This window comes from Natator depressus, chromosome 2 (genome assembly GCF_965152275.1).
Source record: "Natator depressus isolate rNatDep1 chromosome 2, rNatDep2.hap1, whole genome shotgun sequence".
Lineage (NCBI taxonomy): Eukaryota > Metazoa > Chordata > Testudines > Cheloniidae > Natator > Natator depressus.
In genome coordinates this window covers 183,095,696-183,109,455 of record NC_134235.1, presented here as the reverse complement: position 1 = coordinate 183,109,455, position 13,760 = coordinate 183,095,696, and the positions used below count along the sequence as shown (strand labels likewise).

The following is a 13,760-nucleotide window of genomic DNA, read 5'->3' as shown; positions in this document are numbered from 1 at the left end:
GGGGGATAGGATATTCACCCAAGCATGGGCAATGGGTGAACTGCAGCCTTGGGGAGGCTAGCTCCCAGCTAGCCCTCCCCTTCTGCCCGGGGCCCTGCCCCTCCCCCTTTTCCCCGCCGGAACCTGGTGGAGTGTGGGTGGGGCCACACCGGCAGTTTGGGGAGGCTTAGCCTTCCCCTGGCTTTGATACCCACCACCCATGCACCCAGGGTGTGGGATACTCCACTTCAATTCCCCCCTCTGCCTGAGGAGGAGAAGGGATATGAACAGTGGTGCCTCGCCTTCAAGGTGAGTATACTATCCATTGAACTATAGAGTCATTCTCATTTACTCACGTTCTCCAGGACAATGCATAGTTAATATACAGTGGAACAGAACATGCCCAGAGGCAGAAACTGGATTTTATTCCACTTTATGTATCATGAGTGACATGTCATCTGACGTCTGATTGCAGAAGCTGTGGTAGAAAGGGTGATAAAGAGGGAAAACACACAATTTTATTTTCAAATCATCAGCTGAATTATCATGCAGGGACTCAGGGCTTGTAAACTGAACAAATTTGATCTGAAAATCATGGAGAGATAACGGGTGAAATCCTGACACCCCCCCCCCACCATTGAAATCAAGGGGAGTTTTGCCACAGACTTCAGTCGTGTCACTGTTTCATCCAATAAATACAGCATAGCACAATGTCATTTTTGCAGGTACATTTCAGACCATCCTCTCATTGCACTTTCTGACAACGTTCCTTATTCCCACATTTTTCTCCGATGTGCAGTGTTGGTAGCAAGTTGAATGTCAGCAATTGTATGTATTTCAGTAGAGAAGTTAGCAGTGTATGATATGGTCTGGTTATATTTTTGCATTTTTTAGCCAGTAAAGCTCTGTTCAGATGCAACATCTGGTTTTTCTAAAAAGTTTTATATTTTACCCAGTGGTTTAGCTGGGCTGAGTGAGACAAAAGGAAACACAATGTCTTCCACCAAGGTTATAGTCTAAATCACTGTCTCAGCCAGAATTATAATCCTTCTAGCTCCTAGCTGTGTGCTTCAATTTCTCTGCTGCATGTCACTTGATATTTTCATTCCTCATAAAGAAGCAATGGTAACGTTATTAAGAGTAACAGGTTATTTCCTCTGTAAAAATGTACTGAAATGTTTTTCACCAAGTTCACCACCATGTCATTGCCTGTTCCTTGAAAATACAAGTTTTATATGCCCTGGTGACTAGATTTTGATACCACTGAAAGTTTGATGAGGTCTCTGGAGAAGGCTGAGGCCATACTTCCTAAATGATGAAGAGGGGTTGGTTGGCCAACATTCTGTAGAACTGATTTTGGTGCTGCCGAGGATTAATTTAATTGTATTTATTGCATGCTTATTAATGTCAGGGCACCTAGAACTGCAGATAAATGGCTTTATAATTTAATATCTAAATAATAAAAATATTGTACATAGCTTGAGATTTACCTCAATGGAATGGGACAGAGAATGATACTGAGCCCAATCCTGAAGTCCTTACTCTGGCAAAATCATATTTAAATCAATGGGAGTTTTCACTTGATACAAAGACAGCAGGACTGGGCAATCGTTGGGCTCAGGCTGAAGTCATTTGAGGTGCACTTTATTCCTGTTTTAAGTCAATAGAAGTATTTTTCTAACTTATGATTTAAAGACTCATCCTACTTTTATGTAAGTACTCTCATAGGAGAAAACAGTGTGATATACACTGTGTAATAATTACAACTATTATGATATAGACTACATGGCACTTCCCTTCCACCTCCCTCGAAAGAGCTGTAGCTACAGGGTTACCTCACAAACCCAAAACAAATGTGTAACTCACCACAAGGCAAGGGATGTTCTATTTATTCCATGATTCATAGCTGTTAGCAGAATTTTCACATTTAATTCACAACAGAAAATAACTGAGACAAGAAGATGTAAGGTTTTTCCTAAAGACTTAGCACTGTTGACCATTCACTGAAAACATGTGACTTTGTTGTATAACTGAATCCTTTACAAATGGGGTAACCATGAAGATACTTGACCTTTTGTGGCAAAACTGTGCTACTAGATAGACACTTGGACAGGTTACCTCTAGAGTCCACAACCAAAGAGAATGCTGCAAGGTTTATTTTAAAAGTGGTTTTTCACCTGTATGCTTGCTTAACACATGTAATATATTTACCTAGTAGAATGAAGGCATTTTCCTGCTTGAGTTTATTGTAAGACACCCAGCAACTTGCTGTGACAGGACAAGAAGGGAATAAATGAAATAATTTTAATATATCAACAGTGTATGAGAAGAAACCATAGGAGAAAGAGAACATTTTTTTTGGAAAATTCTGCATATGTATATATTGCATTGTATAGTTTTACAGACAAATTTACATCAAGGACATAATATATTTTTTTTAAACACTGATTCGTAGAGGACAACAAATTAATTTTTTCCTTCTGTACAGAAAAGGGAGTAGGATTCTTCTTTTTGAGATAGTTTGATGTTCTTTAAGAGGAGTCCTCGTATTCTTCAGCACTGCGACGTCCAAAATCCATCCAGCCCATGTAATCTCTGTCATTTATCCTGTGTGATGGGTCAATGTTCTGTACCCTGTTTCCCATAATTGAGATCCTTCCAGTAGGACCTAGCAGATGAGACATGAGGGGAAAAGAATAAGTGAATTCAGTTTTTAGCTTCCCCTAAACTCATTTTTGTATCTGTCACCTATTAATGTTCCTACGATGTTTACAGCGCTTTTTTGGAAAATAATGTAAACATGGGGGGAATGTCCTCAGAATTACTTGTTTGGATTCAAAATAAAAAGCATACCCATTGGAGATTTGCTACAGGCATTTGTAATTGTGTGCATTATGATTTGTGGAGAAGTCTGATTAATAATCTGCATGTTTCTCTCAGTGCATGGGGGTTCTCCCATTTTGTGGAACCTGTAGCCTTGGATTAACTGTTTAGAGGGTCTCTTCTGTGACTCCATTTGGCACGTCATTTCCTCCCTCTCCTCATCCCCATTCCTGGCTGCTGGGAGGAAATGTGGGCATATTTCTCCTCTTTCTTCCTCATTGCATGGCCACTTAGAGGGATAAGGAGGGACCTGGTTGCTTCAGCCCATTTGCTCAGTGTTCTCTATGGTGTCTCCGTCTGGTTTCAGAGTAGCAGCTGTGTTAGTCTATATCCGTAAAAAGAAAAGGAGTACTTGTGGCACCTTAGAGACTAACAAATTCATTAGAGCATAAGCTTTTGTGAGCTACAGCTCACTTCATCGGATGCATACAGTGGAAAATATAGTGGGATTTGTCAGGCAGTGTGTGGAATGCTCTGTGATGAGCTAAATCTACTTGAGAGGAGGATCATGCCTGGGATGAGGACTCCATGACAGTCCTCTATGTTGCCTGAAGAGCCACAGATGGTGCAGAGTACGAGAATACATATTCTTACATATTCTTTGTTAGGAGTGGGATGGAGTTCAGACATGTGGGTTTTCCAGAGAAGTTGGGCATGTTTGTATGTGAGAATGGTCTGGCTAGAACTTACAGATACAACTGCTGAAACTCTGAATACTATTACTTTTGGATAACTTCTGCTATCAAGCTAAGATTCTTCTGTGCTTCCTTCTGCAATAGTATTAGAGTGCTGATCTCTGCTATTGCTTTTGGTTTTTTGTCCATCTATCTTTAAAGCATTAATAGGCTGTAAGGCCAACATTTTCTGTGGTAAATCAAGCCCCAGAGATGAAAAGAAAGGTCTTTATCTGTCTTAACATGTTACATAATTAGAGCTGAAAGAATTTTAAAATGTTAATTGACTCTGCTTCTATCCAAAGAATGTGAAAATTTGCACTTCAAGGGATACATTTTAACTTCGTGTGCAGTAATACTGTAATTATAAAAATAAGCTTAAACCTTCTATGACTGAAGTCAATGACAAAGGTCCCATTAACTTTAATGGGAACAGGAACAAACACTATACAGTATATTGTTAATATTTAGTTTTGACCCAGATCTGTCAGTCTTTAAATTTACAAAATTAAAAAAGTCCTCAAATCTACAGAATATTCTTACTATATAAGAATGTATATTTTAAAGGAACACCTGCTGCCACAGTACTTTTATGTGGATGGAGTTTTCTTTACAGATGGAAATGACTCAGAATAAAATAATGAACATATGGTTAGGAACGTAATCACTTTATCGATGATTGCAGAGGAGAGTACATATAAACTGAATTGATCCCCCTCCTCCAGCCTTTAGACATTTACTTAAACCAAAATGGCAAAAATTTAACTACTAAAAAGTCTGATTAACAAATTAAGGATATCTGTTAAATGCTCAGAAGCTGAGATTCACATACATAATTCAAAGTATGTAATTAAGGGGTGACAAGAATGTGGTTTCTTGGCAGTATAGTCTGATACCTTTGGAACAGATAGTTCCTATCTGAGCAATGGTTTCTACTTAAAAGACTTCTGAGTTTGAAACTCGATTGCCCACTGGGCCCTATTGGCTCTTTTAGAGCCATTGTGATCTGCCCTGACAAAGCATTTTTAATTCATGTGTCTCTGACTTGATGGCCACAATGTGTCTCCTTTACCCAGCTGCCAGATACATGATCGAACACTTTTAGGATAACTTAATTCAAAGAGCTAGTGGGTCATGCACAGTAAACTGAATTTCTTAACATCAAAATAGAAGTCATCTTAATTACCTGCAAATCTCTGAAGGCGGCCTATAGACTCTCTACAGAGCCACTGGCCTTCAAACATTTCAGCTTCAAATTACAGCCATTTTTGAAAGATGGTAGAACCCAAACCTAACCTCATGAGATAATAAAACTTATTTTCCCCCACAGTTATAACTGGCAATGCCTCTCCACAAACCATAACCACAAACGTCACCCCTAATCATTATTAGCACAGCAAAAGTCCCAATATGTGTAGTGTCTTCTTGCCAGTAGGTATAGACTGAACATCCCCAAAGTGACTAAAACGAATTGAGGGGAGGTCTTGAGATTTCTCATCATATATCAGATGGAAGCTTCATATCAGCCATTTTTTAAATTTAATAGCAATATTATCTTGATGAAATTACAACACTGAGCAACCCCTCCTAGAACACACAAGCCATAAGGGTCTTCTGTTAAAGGATGATAATATAATTGGTAGATAATGGGCTTGAAGGGGAAGTAAATGAGAGGCCATAATGTGCTTTTCATCAGATCCAGCCATACAAAGATTACATGTTTTTGTCCTTTCACTCTGAATTCTTTATCCTCTCCTGTTACAAGTTCATTAACATGTCCAAGTCCAACCATCTGTCTGCAATGGGCTAGAATCAAGCTTGACCTCTACCAGGTCACAAGAATGTATTGTATCATATGCCTACAGTGGCTTTAAAGACTACGAACATACTTCTAAAAATAGGTGGGCTTTTTTAGGTGTGTGTGTGTGTGTGTGTGTGGTGGGGATTAAGGAATCTGAGCTAAATCAATAAGATACAGGATATCTTCTGTCAGGTAACATTTAAGATAAAGCCAAAGTGTTCTTTCACGATAGTTGATTGAGATAGTTGAAATGCCAGTCAGGTATTTTGGAGAATGCACAAACTATGAAACAATACTGAAACAGAATAAATAGATAAACTTCCAAACAGCAGATTTTCAGGAAATGAAGGATGGAAATATAAAACTCGAGAGATATAATTAAGATTCTGTTTCACAGATCTCCTGTAATAATAATGCTTAGTCCCACAAATAACTTAATTATAGCACTGATCTTTCTAAATGAACATCAGATCTTCTCCTCCTTATATTACTTTTACTGTTAAACTGGACTCCAGAATGGACATGATTAGATTTGGCATTATTAGGCGCTGTTCAGATGCCTTCAGCGCATGCTCAGAAGTGATATGTTTTCCAGTTGCTTATAACTTTATTATTACTTGACCATTTTATATATGTAAGTATGAATGTGTGTGTGAAAACGCAGACAATATATATGCTGTATGTAACACACATGGCATCTCTTACTCCAGCGCCCTATCGGGAGTAAGGAAGAAATTCAACCTAGTGTGGAGGCCAGCTCAATATAAGCTCCATGATGAGGCTGTGTGGAGGGACAGGTCACAAGTGAAGTGGCCTCCGAATGTGTGACAAAGAAGAGGTCTCTGTCAGCCCTGCATAGGCCAATGTGAAGGGGAATGAAAGGGGGAGGCCACTGCTTGGGTGAAGTGAATTTCATCCTAAGTGCATGAGGGGAGATAATTCTGGTCTGGGCGTGAAGTAATTGCCTGACATCAAAACAGCTGTGTAATAGTAGGCAAAGAATCTCCCGTTGGCTCTGACACCCACCCCCTTCACTTTCAAGATGTCCTCCTTTCCTGCAATGCAGGGTGTAGAATATAGGGAGACTGTCGCAGATGAAAAGACCTCTGAAACCATGTGTAGTACTTTCTGCTGCATTTGGCAGCCATCTTGCTCACTAGAAATGCTCTGCAAGTAGCCTGCCCCCTGAGAATATGTGAGCAATAGTCTGGTGTATTCCGATACAAAACTGAGCAGTTTTTCTGAACAGAGCATTAAAAAAAAAAAAAAAAGGGTGAATGAACCCCTTACCAGGAAGTTTGAATGGACAACTATTTGGAAATGTTTTAAATCCAGTATCTCTTTTGGAAGAACAAATATCTAGCTTTTCAGGAGGAAAGCATTCCTTTTTGAAAGTCATTCTATGTGTGGGGTGTGTGTGTGAGAGTCAGTATATACTATAAGGTATATACTGTAAAGCACTTTATTTTGTGCAAATGCATGTTTTGTGGGCCTCTGGCCTACAAATCCTTACTCATGTAGGTTGTCTCATTACCTACTCAGGTGGGTAAGTGCAACTAATGTAAGAGATTGAAGAATCAAGCCCTTAAATTGCACTACTCCGTTGATACTGTATGCAACAAACCTAGCTGCAACACCACAGAGGTTTGCAGTTGTACTATTCTATTCTATTCTATTCTATTCTAAGCAATCATGAAACTAGAAACGTAAGATAGATTCTTACTGTACATGAATGAAAGCAAATGCTCAGTTCCTTATTAATATTTCCTTTACAAATGTAGATGATCATAGTAGTCCCTTCTGTCCTTAAAATCTACGAATCTATAAAAATACTGAATCTCGAAAGGAATTCTTTTGACACAGACACATGGCATGATAAGTTGGCTATTACCTTTTCTGGCTTGCTGGAGATATTTGGCCAACAAAGCTCCAATGTTGGCTTTTTGGTCAACATTTCCATCCACCCGCTGGATAGGTTTCAGCTGGCCAGCTGATGAAGGGACACGAACATGTCGGTGATGTTCTGTCAAGCTCTGCTCAAGCTCAGTGGCCACAGGATTCTCATTGTGTGAGCCTGTAGCCTGCTGTCCAAAAGAGCTTGTTGACAGCATAGCAAGGAACATGTAGATGCAGATACCACTGTACATAGCTGGAGGGAAAAGAAATATGAGGTTGTTAGAATGGTGAACTTCACTGTATTTAACACTATCCCCTTTCCTCCCATTTAAAAAACTTCTGAACAAACTAGATTTTAGAGTGTACTGGAAACAAAGGAACTGTGTTAAATGGGAGAAGATTGGCAAGAGAATATCTGACAGGTAGGTAAAATGTTTCTTGATTTAAGAGGCAGTAGACTGATAGGGCTGTATAGTGGTACAAGTAGAGATATAATCAATCCATTGCAAAGCTCTTTGCTGAAGAACTGCCTTCTCTACGTTATATTTCCTCCTCTATCTCAGGACAAAACATTTCAGTATTTCACCATCTTGTTAAAATATCCAAGTGATACAAATATTCAGTTTTGAAAAGCTGGTAAAGAATGTTTATTTTAGCACCATGTATTTTGTTTGTGCTTAATTGTTCCAGCTGTTCTACCATATCTTGGGGGGGAGGGGGAAAGATCACCAAGGGAAAAGAAAAGAAAATCTTACTCCAACAATTGAAAAACTGTGGTATAAACTTGGGTCTCAGGTGACTTTTCAAAGCTGTTTAAGAATTAGAATGATTTGGAACCATGTGTGTCTTCATGTAAAACAGAGAATTTAAGTGTTATGGATATTTTCTTGCTTCTATAAAATCCAAACATAGGACTTACTTTACATATCTTAAACTATAATACACAGATTTGCATTAAATCATTATATAAACTGAAATAGAGTTCTTCTAGAAATGTAAATAAGTCTTCAGTTTGTAAACAGTCCATTGTTCAAGAGGAAATATTGAACTGGATACTTCTTAATGCTAGAATGCTATTTTATATGTGTATATGAAATATTTCATGGCTAAGAGCCCCTAAAACTTACAAGTTATTGAACAAAATATATATATGAAAAAACTTGTCTTAAATATGAACTGTTAAAACAAATTTACCCATCACATACATTAGAGTTAATAATGTTTTAACGTGAGGCAAACAGGTTTCCAACACAATTGTTATGAGATGAAAGAAAAGTTTCAAAGTGGTAACTTTTCAGGATTCTACAGCCCCAACATAATTAATACCTTATCACTGAAGCATCAAGTACATCCTTGCTACTTATAAAATGCCTATCCTCTATATTCTTTTCAGGTAGAGATGGGTGTTCTCACCTGGCTACTTCATCTAATGAGAGTGACTCAGAACATAAAGTTCAATATTTAAATACATATATCAGTTCATTTTCATGATTTTATGTCTCTTTACCTAATTAATTTTCACTTCCCATCACAAATGCTGTGCAACCCTAGAGAGCTAGATGCTCAGTTACAAAACTAAAACATAATTTTGCTTTCCAGGGTCTTTTTCAAGGATATAAAATAGTTTGTTTAATGACATAATGATGTTGGTAAAAAGAACAATAGAAATATGTATTATTCCCTGCCAAGACATATTAAAGAGCTGAACATTATGTCCTGAATATTAAAGATCTAAATTTCATTAGTGAAGGTGCCTGTGAGAATATTCATGAGAAGAATACCCTGAAAATTCACATTTTAAAAAATAAGTAGACAAATAAATAGTCACATCATTTTTCTACACGCAAAGATTCACCCAAACTATGGCTAAAAAGTTATTGACCCATCATCTCCTACCTTTAAGTAAGATACTTTTTCCTAGTTCAAATCAGAGAGACTAGTGTTCAGGTTAGATAAGTTCTAACAGTCTGAAATGCTGCTCCTTAAATAGTCTAGCCCAGTGCTGCTTGTAGTGTCATCTGTTTACAAAGGTCTGACGCAGATGAAGGATCATCACGTGCTCAACTGGATGCTATCACTTCGTAAGAAATTAATTTATCTGTGATGGGGAAGGGGGACAAAAATCTGCTAACAAAGAAGCTCTGCGTTCTTAACCCTTTCCTCGCCAGAGCTGCTTTGATCGTGATCGGTGCCAGTAGCGTTTTCGTTCACTACTATTGTAGTTTTAATTAAGCAAGTGACTTTGCTTTGGGTGGGGACACTCACGTCTTTTCACCACTCTCCCCTTTCAAAGCCCAGAAAGAAAGCACCTTAATCAGGGTGCAGTGTCTGTATTTCCGCTTGCAGTGAAATAACGTTCTAACTCTGAAACATGAGTACTTTCTTCCCTCCTCCAAAGAGAGAGACAAACCCAGAGAGAGACTGTTTTGCATCTATCTAAAATTAGCCCAGATATAACACACCTAAGAAGTGTTCAGAGGCTGTTTGGCTGATAAGGCTCCTTTAAATGTGGTTTTCAACCCCCCCCCCCACCCAGTGCTTAAAAAACTTCAAATAACGGTTCCTGGTCGCAAACCCTGGGCACGAAGAGCAGCGAAACGCAAACGCTGACTGGCCGAGCTCTGGGCACTAATTAGCGATGGCTGATTTTATTTATTTATGTCTGGATTCTACAAATCGTGCGTTTCTAGGATGTAGAATAAGGAAGCGATGCTGGATCGGAACCGTACAGAATAGTCCAGACCACTCCAAACCCGCTGGAAGTTGGGGGAGTGCGGGATAATTTCTCTCTCCTCTGCATCCCTAAAACAATGGTTTTAACAGATTGTGTGTGGCCTTCTCCATCCTGCTCCTCGCATGTTCATTTTCCAGTGCAATGGGGGGGAAAGGGGGAGGGGTTCTTGGACAGGATCAGGGGTTTCTCACCCCAAGGGCACCGTCCTGCTCGAAGGAAGGAATGGAGGTGACAACAAGCGGCGTAGGATCGGTCCGCTCTAACTGCAATATTCACACGCGCGGAGCCCGAGGGCTCCTGGGGCTCTGCTACGCCGGTGGCATGGGGAGGGGGGGGGGTCTCCAGAGGCCACTGATGTGCCAAACGCTTTATGTTGAGAGCAGAGGGGTGTTGTTACGGCTCTGTCGCTAGTGTGAAGCTGTGTTTGCGCGCCCCCTGCCCAGCGCGAGCGAGCGGAGCTGGAGCGGCCAGCAAACAGGCGGCGGAGCCCGGGAGGAGGCGCGGGGATGGAAATCTAGACTTGCCCGGCGCTTTCCTACCCACCTGGCACTGCACCCCCTCTCCCCACCCCGCCTTCCCCGTGCAGCCAGCACGGTTCCTGTCCCGTCCGACCGCCTGCCTTCGGGGAGCAGATCTGCGTGCCGCTGGGGCGGGGTCACGCTCCCAGCAGTGCACCCCCCCGCCTTCTTCCTATCCCTTATCACCTGCCCGCTCCCCCCGCACCCCTCTGGCTCCCCAGCATTTAGCATCAGCCTCCCGCATGCGCCACAGAACCGGCTGCCCCTCGCTAGCGTCCCGTGCAAGCCGCTGAAACGCCCAAGGCAGATGTTTCCTCTCGGGGGGCGGGGGGGAGGGGGAATCAGAGCAAGATCCGAGCCGGAGCCCGGGCCCCGCTGGCGAACCGCGGGGGCGAGCGGTGAGCACCAGGCGCGCGGCGGCCCTTTGCCCCGCAAGTATGACTGACACGTTGATTGACAGGTCACATTCTGGGTGCCTCGGCCCGGCCCGCTGCTCGGCCGCGGTCGCCCACGGCTCAGCCGCGTGGCACCGGGTGGGGCGGGACCGGAGAGCGGCGGCTCCGAAACCCCAGAGCGGCTTTCCCCGCGAGCGGCCGGATCGACGGAGCTCTGAGCTCCAGGCCGCCCGAGTGAAGGAACGAAAAATCTCCCCCTCCCCCCCGCTCCGGAGCTCAGACCCGGAGTGCCTCCGGGGACAGGGGGTCTGGGGGGCGGTGGGGGGGGGTTGCACAAGCAGCCGCAGCTCTGGTAACTGAGGCCGTGGGGGGACCCTCCATGAAACGTTAGTGAAGCAGGGGAAAGCGAGGACCCGCCCCCCCACAAATGAAAACAGGAGGGGGGGCCCTTCCATAGAAACGAGGAAAGGGGGCTCCTATGGAAATGACAGGGGACGTGCTCGCCCCCCTCCAAAAATCTCTCCGCTTCATCCTCTGCCACAACTTCACACGATTCCTACAGCACGTTGTGACCTCCTTGTAACTCCCCCCCCCCGCCCCAGTCAGCTCTCCTACACCCAGTTTGTAGGTAACAATCCTGCCTTGATGAAGTGCGGGACTAGGGAGGTGTCTACACTACACATTCACCCCAGGCTCTGACTCAAGTTTGAACCCAAGCATGGCACCCCCCCCACATTTTGTCCACACACAAATCAGTCTGACTCAAGTCAGCAAGCACTCAGGACACAGGTCCTAGGACCCGCCTAGGGGTGTGGATCAGAGCCGGAGTCCTGCTGTGTCCCAAGCCCTGTCATTTTGCAAAAGATCAGCATCATGCAGTATGGATTTGTTAGCATGGTTGTGAGACCCAGGTCCAGCAATTGTAAACCCGGGTTTACGCCATAGCGTGGGTGCTCAAGTAGGGCTTGGAGACACCAGCTCCACAAGCAAGGGTCCCACAGATCCAGGTATACAATGCAGTGCAGCCATACCCTTCCTGACCTAGTAGGCCTTTTCCATCTCTTGATTCTTCATCACACACTGCTCCCAGAGAGATGGGACTACAATTAGCCATGGGGAAGGCAGCACCTTGGACAGCATCTTCCCAATAGCCTTCCCTCTGCCTGAGACAGTCCCTGTTCGATGGGAGCGCTATTGCCTGCTCTTTCCATGTGTGGCTGGACTCTAAAGATGACATTATAGGGCTTCATATTCTCTGGCAACGATTTTCAGGTTTTCAATCATGAAGATTTTTTGTGACTGCCAGTGTTGCTGACTGACCTGAAAACTGATTTTTGTCTCATACATCCTCACCAGAGGATAAAGAGGCTGTCAACAGAACATAAAGAAATTTTTAAAAAATAAGATCTAGAAGGGGCCCAGAGCAAGAGGAGGGGAGAGAGGCAATAACATGCGTACATAGGGGAAGGGGGAAAGAAGAGCAGCATTTAAAATAGATTCACCATTTTTCTTCAAAGTAATTTGCTAATGGAGCTGTCTCCTTTTCTAAGAGTTTGTCCCCTCTGTCAAGTCAAGTGCATCCCTCATTAGTCGGTTTCAATGTTTTGGCTTACTGATTAAACTGATCACTGCTATTATGGAAACAAAACAGACAACCAGCGGCTAGCTGGAAAAAATAGCACAAACTTTCTGGGAAAGTGCAATACAATGACAATTCTAATAGGGAGCATACCATAATGACTACACTCAGTCCGTGGGGAAGACCTGCTATCACTAATCAGAACATAATGAGGGAGGAGAAAGGCAGACAATTGTGCTATTTATATATAAAATATTTAATGTTAAAAATGTTGATCTGGGTGAACATGTACTGTGTCAGCATGAATTTCATCTATAGTATATAATTACATGAGTTCAATTACATCAATATGATGTGGAATATATATTAATTTAATTATAAATTATAAAATGTGGCATTTTGCACTAATGGAGAGTGCTGTGTGTACTGTTGAACAAATGAACATATGGTATAAATCAAGGTTCTAATACTGATGGTCTAAAATACATAAAATGAGAACACTAGCAGTATGCTTGGTATTGTACAAAAACAAATGGAGAAGATATGAATGTCCATTGTATATTTACCCTTGTATCATATCTGCATATATGAGATATGTGTACCTATGCAGATGTATAGTATTACATGATCATATACTGATTTTTCCCGTGGAGCCTCTGCCTTGTTCTGTGCATGGGTTGGGCAGTACTCAGTTAATGAGGCAACTATTTAATATTTATTTTTTAGTCTTATCTCTGCCTTATTCACTCATACTGAATGCAGATCCCTGCCACATTTGCTATCCAGCCTTCATACTAAATAAGGAAAAATAGTGAGAATATAGTGTGTGATAATATAATTACAGACTGCATAAAGGAAATAGCAACCTTAATTTTGACATTTCCAGATTTCTGAATGCTTCATTTTGCAACCTTAACTTTCTTTTCATCTATTTTTGTGTATGGAATTCCTATAGATCCTGATTCTGATTTGTTTATTTTTTTATCCAATTTTTGCACTGCATCAAGCATTCTATTGGTGCTCTATAGATGCATACTAATTGAGGAGAGCTTTGCATTTTTAAGAGGGTCAAAATGATATCCTCATGGAGAAACTAATACAGTTTTTGGATCCAATAGGATGGAATATGAGTCTGGGTGCATTAAATAAGTTCTCACAAATCTTAAACTGTTCTCATGGACTTGGATATAGCACATCCAGTGTCGTTATTACTTCAATAGCTAATTTAAATGATGTCCTCCATTGTTATCTGGAATGAGTCTACTGTCAGCAAATATGCAGCTATTGTTACTTTGATGGGA

General features: G+C 41.7%; 1 protein-coding gene across 1 annotated transcript; it reads right to left on the bottom strand.

Moving 5' to 3' along the window:
* Positions 1-1,868: 1,868 nt before the first annotated feature.
* Positions 1,869-9,249, bottom strand: CCK (cholecystokinin). Its single transcript, XM_074943265.1, has 3 exons — positions 9,130-9,249; positions 7,229-7,486; positions 1,869-2,647 (listed from the first exon to the last, which is right to left on the bottom strand). The coding sequence occupies exons 2-3, from the start codon at positions 7,482-7,484 to the stop codon at positions 2,511-2,513; spliced, it is 393 nt and encodes a 130-aa protein (XP_074799366.1). The 5' UTR covers positions 7,485-7,486; positions 9,130-9,249; the 3' UTR covers positions 1,869-2,510.
* Between the last annotated feature and the right edge of the window lie 4,511 nt (positions 9,250-13,760).